Source organism: Rattus norvegicus, chromosome 12, assembly GCF_036323735.1.
Source record: "Rattus norvegicus strain BN/NHsdMcwi chromosome 12, GRCr8, whole genome shotgun sequence".
NCBI classification, from domain to species: domain Eukaryota; kingdom Metazoa; phylum Chordata; class Mammalia; order Rodentia; family Muridae; genus Rattus; species Rattus norvegicus.
This window is the reverse complement of record NC_086030.1, coordinates 24,316,291-24,331,505: the sequence shown is the minus strand read 5'-3', so window position 1 is coordinate 24,331,505 and position 15,215 is coordinate 24,316,291. Positions and strand designations below refer to the sequence as shown.

General features: G+C 44.6%; 1 protein-coding gene across 2 annotated transcripts in view; it reads left to right on the top strand.

Moving 5' to 3' along the window:
• Pilrb-ps6 (paired immunoglobin-like type 2 receptor beta, pseudogene 6) overlaps positions 1–15,215 on the top strand; it is a 29,783-nt gene that overhangs the window by 3,583 nt on the left and 10,985 nt on the right. The window contains exons 3-4 of one of the 2 annotated variants that reach the window (XM_063271771.1): positions 190–379; positions 13,927–14,116. In XM_063271771.1, the coding sequence (XP_063127841.1) occupies positions 190–379; positions 13,927–14,116 (380 nt within the window). Of the gene's footprint in view, positions 1–189; positions 380–2,116; positions 5,334–13,926; positions 14,117–15,215 lie in introns of those variants that run through there. The other variant, XM_063271772.1, reaches the window with a different exon arrangement.

The following is a 15,215-nucleotide window of genomic DNA, read 5'->3' as shown; positions in this document are numbered from 1 at the left end:
AGGACAGTTGGGGACTGTGCATTTGAACTTACTCTTCTGGAGTCTCAGCCTTAAGCATGTGTTCCCTTCCTTGTGTGAAATTCTAACAGCTGTTCTGCATCCCACATCCAACCGAGGAGACAAGGTGTGAAACTCACCCATTCCTCACTTAATTCAGGGAGGATTTTCTCACTTCTCATCTCTCCACAGCTCTCGATACTACCATGCGGAGCCCCTCTATCATCCCCTCTGTAGTCCCCACAGATGACCTGGAGTACACACAGGGCCAGAGGAATCCTTCACTGCTGAACCTGGGAGCCATGGTTGGGATGGTCATGGCCAAAGTTGTGGTCATCATCCCCCTGTATGGATGGATGATCTTCCTGTGGTGGAAGCAGAGGTAAGTGGTCCAGGAGAGGCCTCACCTGAGCTCCCCCGCTGGGAGTGTTCTTAGCTGTGGGAGATGGAGAAGGGCAGGGAACAGTGAAGAGATCAGAAGGAGGGAAATTTGCCTGACCTCCTCAAGATCTGCATGGAGCCTGCTGTCCTTCCTGACCATCTGGAAACCAGAGGAGCAAATGCAGATGAACACAGCACCTGGTCCTAGGGAATTCAAGTAGCCATGTAGGAACCTCAGGGGTTGACTGTTCATTTGGAATAACTATGTCTGCTGTAGAAGAAATGAGGATAGACCAGCTTTTGCAGACATGTTAGAGGAAGTGATATGTATAAGTAGAGACACCTCTTTGAGTTGGGCATGTGTAACTAAAATGGAAATGAATGGACACATAAAGAGAAAGAAATGTGTATGGAGAACTTAACACTACAACAAGCAAAAGAGTTGGACACTAGAAATCTCACCCTCCTCAGCAAAATCATTAAACACCCATTGAAGTGTCTCAGTTGAAGTGATATTTCCACAGTCACATGAGCATCACCCCAGGAGCCACATAAAGGGTTGTCAGAGGCTAGGACAGGCTGATGCGCTACGATCCCTGTGGCTCCCTGTGCTGCCAACCTTACCTATTGGGTGAGACCAATGACTGACCTTCCCCACAATCAAGAGAGGACAGCTCCTAAAGGAAAATGCCCAAGGTTGTCCTCCAGCAGCACATGAGTGTTCACATTTGCAAATATTCACATATTCATATGATCTGTTCAAAGTAAATTTTGCAAAAGACTAGAGAAGTACCCTAAATTCAAGCATATTGGCAGAATGGAAAAATTTATACATTATGTCCCTGCAAAACACACACAGACATAAGCAACACACAAACAGACACACACACACACACTTGAAAATACAATGTTCTTTTGCAAAATCCCATTACATTTTTGTATAAATAAATTATTTGTCTTCAAATATTCATGTGTACTCTAAGAAATAAAAATGGGGACACAGAGGTGGACAAAATAATTCCAGCCCTTGGGAAAAATAGAGAAGGGATTCAGGAATTCAAGTTTATCTACAGTTACATAGCAAGCTGTAGGCCACTGGGCTCCAAATATCTAGTACACCCAACACAAGACCCACAGGTGAACTGAGGTCAGAGTTGATTTAAAACCATTGGAACTACAGGATATGGATAGAGATGCATAGATGTTGGAGTGTAATGGAAGTTTACAAATGAACATTTAAATGTGCATCCCACTGTTTCAGACAGGCTCTGCCCTCTGTCACTGTAAGTAGAAGAACTGAGAGGTGGAAGAGCAGCAGACTGAACGACTGCAGAAGTCTGACTGGGAATAAATCCCTGAGTCTCAAACTGCAGGATGCAGCAGCCTACACTGTGAGGGACAGCTAGAAAGCAAGGTTTCAGGGAGGCAAGAGGGAGACACAGTGAGTGCAGAGCAGAGAAGGCAGAGATGTGTCAAGAAAGTAGAGTAGGGAAAAGGACTGAAAGGGAGACAGGATATGGGTGAGTTGACTAGTAGTCATCTGACATGCTGTGTTGTACAGAAATTAGCAAGACTCCTGGCGTCAGGTCCTGTGGATTCTCAGACCTGTGCCTACCTGGATGCAGCAGACATGTGTGATGCCCTGGTCCCCTCCTGTTGTCTGCACACAGAGAACAGCTGAGAGGCAGGAATGAGAACCAATGTGGCTGATCCACTGACACAATTTCTTCTCCTACAGGCCAGCAGAGTAAAGCTTAAAGCCTAGTAAGTTGAGTGCCTGTCATCTCAAGGGACAGAAGAGGAGCTGATGGGGAGTTCATTATGAGAGGCATGGAAGAGAGCCGGAGTGATGATTCAGTCAGAAACACATGGCACAGGGGTAGGAGGACCTGAGTTTGATGGATCAGGAGCTTGCACCCAGAGATGTGGCAGGAATTTGCAATTCCAACCCTGGTCAAGCAAGAGACAGGCAGAGACAGATTGGCTGAACACCTAGTCTAGAACAAGTCATGAGGTTCAGGCCTGTGAAAGATTGTGTCTTTAAAAAGTAGGGGGATTTCTCAAGGGGATGAATCATGGACATAATATTTTCCAAATTGATGTTACCTGAAATATTTTAAATTACACATTAAGGAAGAAACATAGTATATGCCAGGGAGATAGCTCAGTCGGAAATGGAGTCTGCTGCCTAGCCCAGTGATCGGGGAATGATTTCTGGGGACCCAAATTGTACACAGAGAACATTGTCATCTGTGTCTCATGGTTGGCCAGCAGATCATGGTGACAAATAATCTTTTATTCCTTAAATAACAGGCTCCCCAGTGCTAGGATCTCTCACCAGGGAGGCAAGTTTACATCAAAGTAGTTGTTGGTAATTACACACCCTGCATCCCACAGCCTTCCATGTACTCTCGCTGGGAGTCAGAGCTAATGGCTGCAGGATTCTCCTGTGAAAGTCATTCTTGGATAACCCCCACTTCTGCCATGGGGGCTCAGATACCCTCTCCTTGGAACCAAGGTCCTCCTGTGTGTCTCTGGGCTTGAGAGCCTGACTGTGCTGTTGTCTCTCTGCTCATGGAGTTATTGACACTTTTAATAAATATCTTACTCCCAGCAATCCATCTCAGCGTGTCTCCTGAGCCCCCATCCTTTTCTCTTCCTGACACTTCTTAGAGAGTGTAGACTGTGTCTAGGGTGTAGGTCAATGGAATAGATGTAAGGGCCATGGGTTTCATTGAAACCCACAGCCTGACAATCAGATTTCTCCTCTTCTTTAGTTTCTGGATGCTGACATCTCATCCAGAGCCACCCCTCCTCACATGCTTCACATCAAGTGTCAGAGCATGGCTTTCTTGGGTCCCATGTTGAGCTTTCTTTACTCACAAGCCCAACTGTATGCACTCACTTTCTCATTTCCTGCCATGTTGACATTCTGCACTCATGGTTCTCTCCTAAAATGGGAAATTTGTCCCAAGTCCAGTCTGTCCTAATATGTGATAGTCAGCAGGTCACCTTATAATATAAATTTGTGGGTACACAGGAAACCATCCACAGTGACCCAGAAGGATTGAAACCATGCTTCTCATGATAGAACAATTTCATGGCCATGCTCGATAGAGATCTACCAACCATAGTGAGCCGTAAATAAAGTGGTATGGATACAGCTCCAGGTCTCCAATCACAAGCCTCAAATGAATATCATTCATGGGCCTTTCTTTGGTCATTGGGAAGCTGTTTGGTCATGATGAGGTCACCAAAACTGATGTGCCTAATGGCAAGTGTCCTGGAACAGCTGTGAGATGTCTACTTTGGTTGTGACTGCATCCTAGCCCCTGAGAGTGAACTCAGCAGCTCTCATGGACATGGTGATATTGGGCATTCCTGATGTGTTTACACAGAAAGCTGCCAAGATGGTGGTCTGTCCAGTCATCTCAAGGAGTCTCATGCACCTGTAAGAAAGGGCCTTAATCCACTTGTTCAAATGGTCGTGTGACTTCTCAGGTCCCTTTCCATTGCATAAGAGGGAAAATCCAGAGATAAGCCCACAGCAAAGACTTACAGAGCCAACATTCTCATCTCTACATATGTGCTTAAGCTCAGGTTGTATACACTTAGGCAGACTGTGTCTCTGATCTGCCAAAAGGGAACATTATGTTCCAACTAGAAAGTAGATATTGGCTTCTGCCCTGGTGACAAGTGTTTGGAATTTATATTCCCTAGACTGAAATGATGAGTAAGAAAAAGGACTAAAAGAAATTGGGGATCATGACATTCATGTCATGGCAACAATTGACAGGTAGTGATGGGAATATTATCAATTTTAACATTGATTCTCAAGCTGTGGGTCACCACCTCTTTGAAGGTAGGAGAATGTTTTCACAGGAGTCACATTTCACATATCCTGATTATCAGATGTTTATATTATGATCATAACTGCAGTAAAATTACCGTCATGAAATATAAATGAAATAATTCTATGATTGGAGTTGCCCCAACATGAGGAAATGTCAAAGCATTAGGAAGCTTGAGAACTACAGAATTAGAGGCTATTCTTGGTACTTCTTGAGTTTAGGCCACCCCGGGTTACATGGGATTCTGTCTTTAAAACAACAGCAAAGCTTAACAAACTGAAATCAGTAAAGTGTGTCATGAAAAAAGGCCCTCACTTAGCTCCCTTTTCCCTGGCGATGGAGAACTTGAATATGATACTTAGCTTCTCTCTAGATTTATATAAAATATAATTGGCCTAACAATACTTCAGTTTTTGTAAGTTTGTTTTTGTTTCCTTCTGTTTTGGAGGAGGGGGTTTCTCTATTATATACATCTGATTGTCCTGGATCTTGTTTTGTACACAAAGGCTGGCCTCAAAATCAGAAAATCTCCTGCTGCTGCATCCTATTAAATGTACCTACGTGTTAGTGTATTAACATTTTCCGGTTTTTCTTCATTTATTTATTTTGGCTTTGGTTTATTTTAAGCTAAATATAATAACCCTGAGGATGGGGTTGTGAGTTTCACTGTTTCTGTGACAACAAACTTGATGACATCCCTATAAATGTCTCTGTCCTTGGCTATCAGCAGATGTTGGGGGATACTGAACTGTTTCTCCAGTCCCACTCACTGGACCTTTAGACCACAGTATAGAGTCTTTCCTCTGGACTCCCCTGGAGAGGTGTGTAGGCAGGAGCTTCTCTGAGGCTTGGCAGCAGGTGAGGCAGATGAAGATGATGATGTCATTTTAGGGAAGAAACATGAGGTCAGTTGGCAGCAGGCAACTGTGCTATTGTCAAACTGAAGCTTCAGCCTGAGCACCTTGTCTACACTACCAGCTGCCATCCTTCCCCCACCCTCTCTAACTTCTCCACTCTCTTCTGGCACCAGTCTGGGGAGTTACTTTGTGAACACACTCTGGATCTTTGTGTTGTCACTAGGGAAGGTGGAACAATGAGTGTGTGTGTAAGGAAGTGGTGACAAGAATGGAGAAGACAGGGACAGTTTTCATCTATGAGGGTATCTGCTGGGCCCACAGAGCCTGCAGTATGTGTTATTTGAAGGATGCTTCTGGAATTGGATTATTTACAGAGAAAAAGGAAGGATATAGCCTGTTTTCTCCCCCTGCTGTAATGGGATAAGTTAATTAGTTATAAAGTTAGAGAGTCTGAATGCTGTGAACAACGTCAGGAACTAGAGTCTCCAGAATCACAGAGCCTCGTCTTAAGGAGGCCTTGTTTAGTCAGGATGATGACCGGCAATATGTTGTAGCAGACTATATGTGAAAGGATTCTTGCATGATATATGTTTGAGATCTGGTGCATGTGTGTGCAAGTCAGTTTGGGCCCATGTATGGAAGTACAGAGGACAACCTCAGGTATGGTAATTAGCAAAACCATCGAAGTTCACCATCAACTTTGTGTTTCTGTTTTTGATTGGTTGGTGTTTTGTTTGATACATAGACTTTTGTAGGTTTGGCTGGGATTTATTGGTCACATTGTTGGATTTATTTTGGTTTGTTTATTCTTTAACACAAGTTTTAACTCTGTTGCCTTTCCTGTCTAAAATCTGGATACATAGACCATACAGCTTCAAACTCAATGAGATCCATGTGCTTCTGTCTTCCTCCTCCCAAATCTTGACTTGTATGCCCATGACCAATGTGGGTTATAATTTTTTAAATAATAGTTACTCATTCATTCTGGGGTGTGTGGGTAGGTGGGGACACATGTGCTACTCCCTCAGCATCACTCCAACCCTGCAGGCTGACACTCCTCATGGTCCTGTCATATGCAAAAGCCCTGTGTGCGCACAAACCACAGATTTCCTGTCCCAAGAAGAGATCAGGACTTGGGATTATAGAGCCAGCAGGTGGCAGCAGTGCAGCTGAGCACAGGGCTTAGTTAGCATCCTTAAACCCCACCAGAGGCTGCTGTATTAAAAACCTGGTGTCCAGCACCTGACTTATGGCAGTCTTGTCAGGTCCAGGCCCTCCTTGGGGGGGGTTAGTAACCGGATGACCTTGTAACCAGAGACCTCAGACAGGCAGGGTAAGGTAGATGAAATCTGGAGGTGAGTTTTCATGTCCACGAGGACATTCTTACCTCACTGAGCCATAGATGTTCATCTAGTAGAGTGTGTTCTTGCCTTTCATGGACAGAAAATGATGTTCTTTGTTAACTGAGAGACAAAGGATCAGGATCATTCACACCTGTATTCACCACTGAGGGGAGGCACAGATAGGAGTGTCTGGAGGAGTTTCAAATCATCCTTGAATACATAACAAATTTAAGGACAAGCTTGGTCAAGCCACACCCTAAATACCTGTCAGATGAGCACCTGTCATTCCAACTCTTTTGGGAAGTTTATTATGAGAGGCATGCAAGGGAACAAAGAGATGTTTCAGGTAGGGAGGTGTTCATGGGTAGCAGGGCCTGAGTTTGATGTGGAGCAGCCACACTGTAAATCAGGGATATGGCAGGAATTTGTAATCCCAGCCCTGCATGAGCAAGAGACAGGGAGAGGCATGGGCTGACCGTGTAGTTATTCTAGCCTAATTGGTGAGGTCAAAACCCATGAGAGCCATGGTATAAAAAACTGTGTGGATTTCTCAAGATGATCCATCATGGTCATAACATTTTATAAGTGTATGGTAAATGAAGTATTTTAAAATGCTATATTAATGAACAACAAAACAGTGTATGGCAGTGAGATGTGGAGCTCAGTAGAAATGCTGCCTAGGACAATGACCTGGGTGTGATTCCTGGGGACTCAAATGGTACATGGAGAAAACTGACTGTGGACAATTGTCCTCTGCCTGTCAGGATCACCCACAGGCTCCTGGTGAGACATCATCTGTTAGTCCTCATTTAACATACCTCCTGGTGCCATGACCTCTCACCATGGAGGTGAGTTCCTTCAAAGTAATGATTGAGGGGTCTCACCCCGTATATCACCACCCTCCCTGCCTCCTGCCTGGGAATGAGAGCACATGGATGCAGGATTGTGTGTGATACATCCTAGGAATCCATGTCAGTTCTGATGTCCTCTCTTTTGAACCCATGTCATCCTGTTTGTCTCTGGTCAGGAGAGCCTGACTGGTGTTCTCTGTTGGTTTATGGATTTGTAATACTTTTTAATAAATGTGGGATAATAAATAAAACAATTCAAGGATCCAGTTCAGAGCAATACTAAGATCAAACAAGAAAATCTCATTCTGAGAGCAGCAGAAGTTAGGAGTGTTCACTCCTTCTCCAGTCTGTATATTCAGGTCCAAGAAATGTGTACCACCCCTACTCTGCCATTCTTGAGGAAGTAATAACAAGATGGCCGAATTACAGGTCTAATTTCCTGTTTCTCCATTGAGACATATCCATCATGTGTAATTTCTTTTCATGCAAATGAAGCTTTCTCAGACCCTCAGCACACGCCAATCATGTACATTCATCCTATAACCAATAATTGTTTAGGAAATTTCATAGAGCGTTTGTTACTCCTAATAAATCGCAGCTCTTTCACTGAAAACCCCTCAGAGAAAGCCGTTTCGCCACAAGACACAATTCAGAAGAGATCCCGTGAATGCACAATCCTGGAAAACCTTTATTCTTATTCTTCCAGCTCTGAGCTCAACTTTCCTGTTGACCTTAATGTCAGAAGAAGAACCAGTCCAGCAAATGAAAGTCTCACTCTAAGCAATCCTTCTCAGTATTTGTCTTGACCCTTTTTTCCCATATGTGACCTCTAAGTGAGTGGCAGGCTCTGTCTACTATACAAGTCAGTGGGACAAGGGGCAAGGACCATGGTCCATATTGAGAATAACAGCCTGAGAATCGGGGTTCCCCTCTCCCTTATTCCTTGCACACTGCCATCTCATCCAGAAACTTGACCCACCTTCCTCCATGCTTCACATTCAATGACACACAAAGGCATGTTTAAGCCCCATGTTGGGCTTCCTTTCCTCAAAGGTCCAAGTACACACACTACTTTTCTCATTTCCTGCTTTGTTGATATTCTGGACTCTGGGTTCTGTCCTAAGACAGTTCCTTTTTGCCATGTTCAGTCTGTCTCAACATTTGATAGTCAGCAGACCAGCTCCTAACAGAACACAGAAACTTTCCATTCTGACACATGCTTGATAGAGTTCCTTCAAGCACAGTGTTTCATACCTGTAGTGTGGTACCAATGAACTGCAGTCCACCAATTACAAGCCTCCAATGAATATGATATACGGTCCTTTGCTGAGGCATTTGGAAAATTATCTCCAATCCCATGAGACTAAATGGAGATATCTGGGGTTATAATGAGATGCTTAAGGCTTCTTATGGCTAAAGTGAAGGGTCCTGGAATATTTTCGTTGTGTCTGCAGTGGTTGTCACCCAAGCCTCTTGAGGTTGAACTCAGCAGCACTCATGGGCATGGTGACCTTTGGAGCTGGGGTGGTGTTTTCTCTGAGCATCCCTGATGTGTTCATACAGAAGGATGCCATGATGGTGGTCTGTGTAGCCATCCATAGTGGTCCATTTGCATCTCAACAGCACAGGCAGCTGCACACAGAAAATCGACCTAAATGCAGTTGCTCAAATGGTCATGTGACTTCACAGGTCCATTTCCATTGTTCAACAGTGAAAAACCATAGATAGTCCCACAGCAATGATTCACACAGAGCCACCACTCTCAACATCACATAGGTGCTTATCCTTAACTGGGTACACGTAGGGAGACAGGATCTCTGATCTGCTACAAGGGAACTGTATGGTTCAAGGTGGGAGCAGATGTTGACTTCTCCCCTGGCCAAACTTGTTTACAATGTATGTTCTCTGGCCTGAGAGAAACAGTAAGAAAAAGTACTAGAGGAACTTGGGCATGAGAACAGGAAGTGGTGCAGTAGGCTGTAGCAGCTTTCTGTGACAAAGCTTCAGAGAGAATACTCTTCCATAAAGGGTGTTACAGCTCAGTAAACAAGCAGCCTCAGAGGGACTTTGGTGAAATAACTTCCGCTCTTTATTCCTTAAGGATACAGTGTTATAAATGGGTTGGGCTGGGATGGGGTCTAAAGGCAGATGATTTCTCTTGGCTTAGTTTGAGATGTTAGGGATGCCTCATTTGCATGGGGATGGGCTTTGTGTGTTGCTCCTTTGAGACAGATTGTCATAGTCCTCTCAATGGGGTTTCCTGGTCATGTGTTTCAGTACAGCAATTGTAGGATTAATGTGGGTTCATGTCTGCTCTGCAACAGGGATCTGGCTGCTCTGGGAAGGAGGTTGAGAGAAGTTGACCATGCTTACCACAGGCTACCACCTGGTTGTCTGTGGTAATCTGTGGTACCTTACTGTATGTATGGGGAAGCATGGTTTTAAGCAGGACACATCTGGAGCTGGCTCGGGAGTCCCCGGACCGCCAAGGAGGTCAGAGCCTTTGGATTCTCAGGCTCTTGTGCATTGAAGCACTGCTGTAATGCCACGGAAGAGCAGAGAACAGAATGGGGGTCCACAGGATGGATCTAGCCCAGGGCTGAGGGTGAAAGGGGAGAGCTGTGGCTGTCTGGTCCAGCAGGGAGAGTCCTTGGCTAGAGGTTGGTGGACTTGTTTTGTCTTCCTGGTAGAGATGCCTGTGAGTGCAAAGAGGCCTTCTATGGGAGATTAGATGATGGTTCTTTAGGCAAAGGGGTTTCTCTACAGTTCCCCATGGTGATGAAAAGAGACAGTTCATTTTAAGTTTTAAGACATTTATTGTCATGGCAGAAAGTGGATGAGTAAACTGTACCCCACTTCTCAAGGTGGTCCTGTGATTAAATATCTTTTGCAGGGTGAAGTTTCTGGTAAGGAAAAGTTCATTTGTTAAGGTGCTAGGCCTTTAGGTTCCTCTTTATAATGGAGATCTGTCTTGAGTCTATGTGACCTGTTGTCATGCCTTATACCTGTGGAAGGGCTTGGGGAATTGCTCTTATGTGACTGATAACCACAAATATATGGAAGACTATGGATAGTGACTGCCTTGGTGTCCTGGGAGTCAGGCGAAGCTCCTACCATTCCTTTCTGGGTCACTGGGACCTCAATCCTCCTCAAACAGGAACCAGGGTCCCTTTCATCATCCCTCAAACCATCTGATGGGGAATAGATTTAAATAGCATTTTCAATTATGATAATTGCCTAGGTTGCTTAATCATTTCAACTTTACCACATTTTCTGTGTGGTGGCACAATCCACTGCCCCACAATCACCTGCCACCCTCCTTCCACCATCCTTTCTAGCATCTCTTTCTCTCTCCACAGGTCCCAGTTTGGGTGAGGTATTTTGGGGTTCCCTCTGGGCTCTGGGTTTTGTCACTATGGAAGGGAAAGCAGGAAGTATGTGGGTAGGTGGTGTGACATGAACAGAAAAGAGAGGAATATTTTTCATCCAGGACATTAACTGATATGTGAGGGCTGACAGAACCTGCAGTATGTGTTATCTAAAGGATATTTCTTTAATGGGAGGCATCAAAGAGAAATAGGAAAGCTTGAGCCTTTTCTTTCTGACCACTGTCTATTATGGAATAACCAACTTGCCCATAAAAACAGAGAGTCTGAATGCTGGGGTCTTGTCAAGATATGGAGTCTGAAGAGTCACTGAGCCTGGTCTGAGGGAGGCCATGTTTGCTCAGAATGAAGACTGAAGATGGTCCTAGAAACTGATTAGCTGTTAATTGTGCATTGTTCTCTCTCTGTGTCTCTGTGCCTGTGTCTCTCTGTCTTTCTCTGTGTGTCTTGGTCTGTCTACCTCTCTCTCTGACTACCTGTTCATGTCTCTCTGTCTCTGTCTGTCTCTTTCTCTCTCTCTCTCTCTGTTTCTCTCTCTCTTTCTCGTGTGTGTCTGTGTGTGTGTCTGTGTGTGTGTCTGTGTGTCTGTGTGTGTCTGTGTATTATGAAGGTGGAGGTGAGGTAGAAAGACTCCTTTAGAAAGTGGAGTAGCTTTACAGTCCCTGTCCATGAAACTCAGGGAGTTGGAAATTGTGCCAGAGGGAGCAAGCAAAGGCAGGAAGAGTTCACAGGCCTTGTTCTTCTCCCTGTCTTTCCCAGGGCACTCAGCAGGATACAGAAGAAAAAATGACTATGGAATTAATCAACCAGCTCTCTTCTCTTGAGTCCAGGGTGGCTCCACTGAGATCCCTTCTTCCTTCTACTTCCCCTGGAATTTGGCCAATGATCCACAGATGAGCATAGCCTGGAGATGGAAAGACTACCACGGGAAATTCATCTACAACTCCACTGTACCTTTCATTCATGAGCACTTCAAGGACAGGCTCATCCTGAACTGGACACAGGGTCAGATATCTGGACTCCTCAGAATCCTTAACTTGAAGGAGAATGACCAGGCCACATACTTCTGTAACATCTGCCTGAGCACCACAGAAGATAGGAAGAGATGGCAGTCGATCCCTGGGACCCAACTCTCCATCGTCCATGGTGAGCCATCATGGCTCAGGCTTTGACATGTGCAGCTTGCTTGTCCCCTAGATGTCACCTCAGGCTCCACAGCTTTGAGCTTTCTTTCACATACCTTTCCCTTGGCCCTGCTAACACCTCTTCCAGCAGCATCTTTTCTGCATAATCATGTCAAGTCTTTGCTGACTCCTTTGCTCTTGTCTCTTATTCACTGCTCAGACAGACCCATACCCACTCCCTAGGCTTCAGCATGTGCCCTACCCCCTATCTCACACCTTTCACCTGCTGTCCTGCCCAGGTATACCCTTCCCCATGACCTCAAGGTGCATGAAAGTGTCCAGAATATGGCTAACACTCTTGGTCCTGTGGCAGGGCTCCAATTGGTCCCTGTATGCAGCATTTCCACACAGCTCTGACCTAAACCCAGAACATACAGTGGGGACCACTGGATCATGTTGGTGTTCTTGTCTAAGTGTAACTGCCACCTGTCTCCACAGTCCCTCATTTTCCCTCCCTGTTCCCCAGGACACATCTGTCATTTCTCCCTATCTACTGTCCTGTCTTCTTTCGGTTTTCCAACTTCCTGTTCCCCTCCCTTACCCTCCCCTCTCTCATACAAGACAGTAGGCTCTTAAAAAATAATGTCCCCATTGACATGATTTGGATGTTTTGTCTTCTGATCCCTGTGATCTTTGTAAGCAGATGTAATTGTACCCTCCCCATGGAACACTGAGGGCAAGCCCAGTCACTGTGTGGTCCTACACATGGCCCTATAGCAGCTGGGGATGCTACGAGTTGCAGTGTTTATCAGGACCTTCCTTAGTTGCTCTTGTTATTATTGTTGGGTTTTTGTGTGTGTGTGTGTGTGTTTAAGTTTTTGTAAGACAGGGTCGTAGCATTTATCCTGATTGTGCTTATACTCAGTATGTAGACCTGGCTCGCCTGGAACTCACAGAAATCTGTTTCGAATCTGCCTTATAAGTGCTGACATTAGAGCCATGTGCCTCCAGAGGTAGCTTATGATCACATCAAGGTCCACCTACAGGAGGGATACCTGTAGTTTGGTTATTTTTGCAGGCTACAGCTGACATTGACCTAATGCAAACTCAAACCACAGTTTTTAGGGTTTACGGGACAGAGAAAACATAGCTGTTTCCGGAGTCAGCCTTCCTAGTGCTGCGATACTTTAACACAGTTCCTCATGTTGTGACACCCAATAAAAACACTATCATGTGCTACTTTATAATTCTTAGTTTACTACTGTTATGAGTTATAGTGTAAATATCTGATATGCCAGATACCTGTTATGGGACCCCGGTGAGATACTTACCTACTGGTTGAGAACTGGTGGTCTATGATGTTTGTAGAGTAAAGGAATGACCTATGCCTTGGACTGAGATCTTTTGTACAGCTTAAATGATATAGTTTCTATTATACACATTTTGTACATAGTTTGTGTGAACATCTGGGTCTATTAGGCCGTGTGTGTGTGTGTGTGTGTGTGTGTGTGTGTGTGTGTGGGCACGTTTGTTCATCTACATGTGGAGGCTATAGGAGATTGTAGGTCTAATCCACCTTATTTTGGACCTGGTTCTCTCACTGGCTTGAAATTTCTCAAGAAGACTAGGTTGGCTGGCCAGTGAGCCACAGAGACAATCCTGATTCCACTGTCAAAGTAATAGGGTTACAGCTTACTCTGCTCTGTTTGGTGTGGAAGTAGACAGGCTGGCTGTCATCTCACAGAGTTCTGCCTACTGCTGCCTCTTGGGCTTGGATTAAAGGTTTAGGTGGTTCTTCATGTGGATATTCAAGGTCGAACTCAGGTTCTAAGATTCAAGTAGAATATGGATGATTCATATCAGTTACTTACTTAAGTTTACATAAAAATTCACTGTATTTCTCTGGCTTAGTTATTTATGACCCAATAAAAATCTGTGGACACACAGCCAGGACAGTTGGGAACTGTGAATTTGAGCTTGCTCTCCTAGAGTCTCAGTCTTAAGGATGTGTTTCTTGTTATGTGTCAACATCTGACAGCTGTTTCCCATTTCACATCCCACAGAGGACACAAGATCTGAAAGTCACCCATCCTCCCTCATTCAGGGAAGTTCTGCTCACTTCTCATCTCTCCACAGCACTCAGCACCACCATGAGGATCCCCTCCATCATCTCTTCTTCAGACTTCACAACTGGTCTGGAGGACACAGGAGATCAGATGAATCATTCACTGCTGAATCTGGTAGCCATAGAAGGGATGATCATGGCCAAAGTTGTGGTCACCTTCCCCATCTGTGGATGGATCATCTTTCTGTTGAGGAAGCAAAGGTAAGTGGTCCATGACAGGCCTCATCTGAACTTCCCCCTGGGAGTGTTCTCAGCAGTGGGAGATGGAGAGCAGCAGGCTTGGGCAGGGACCAGTAAAGAGAACAAAAGGAGGAAAATGTGCCTGAACTCTACAAGGACTGCATCCATGAAGCCTGCTGTCCTTCCTGACCACTTGGAAATTAGAGTAGCAAATGCAGATGAACACAGAGCCTGCTCTTAAGGAATTCAAGGAGGCATGCAGGAGCCTCAGGGGTTGACTGCTCATCTGGAAAGAGCTGTGGCTGCTAAAGAAGATCTGAGGGTAGACCAGCATTTGCAGACAACATGTTACAGGCAGTGATAGCTATAAAAAGGAACACCTCTTTTTGTTGGGCATGTGTGACTAAAATGGAAAGTAATAGACCCATAAACAGAAAGAAATCTATACAGAGAACCTATCACTACAACGAGCTAAAGAGTTGGACACTAGAAATCTAACCATCCTAAGCAAAAATATGAAACACCTATTGAAGGGTCTCAGTTGAAGTGATTGCCTCACAAACAGGGACATGAGTATCCCATAAACCACATAAAGAGTTTTCAGATACTTGGAAAGGCAGAGAAACTACGATTCCTGGGGCTCACTGTGTTGTAAGCCTTACCTAGTGGGTGAGAACTATGACTGACCTGTCTCAAAATCCAGAGAGAACATCTCCCAAAAGACAAAGTCAAAGTTTTCCTCTACTATCCACATGTGTCTGCACATATGCACATATACACATGTTTCTGGAGAAATACTTTAAATGTAGTGATTTTTGGAGAATGGTAAATTTTATACATTAAGTCCTGATAACACACATGCACACAAACATACATGCATACAGCTAAAAATACAATGAAGTTCCTGTTTGAAATCCAATTGCATTTCTGTAAAAATAAATGATTTGTCTTCAAATTTTCATGGTTACTCTAAGAAATAAAAATGGGCACAAAGAGGGGGACACAATAATCCAGGCCCTTGCAAAATGCAACGTGTTTCAAGGTTATCTACAATGGCATGGCACCATATGTCACTAGGATCCAAAGACCTTTTACACACAACACAAGACTCAAGTGTGGA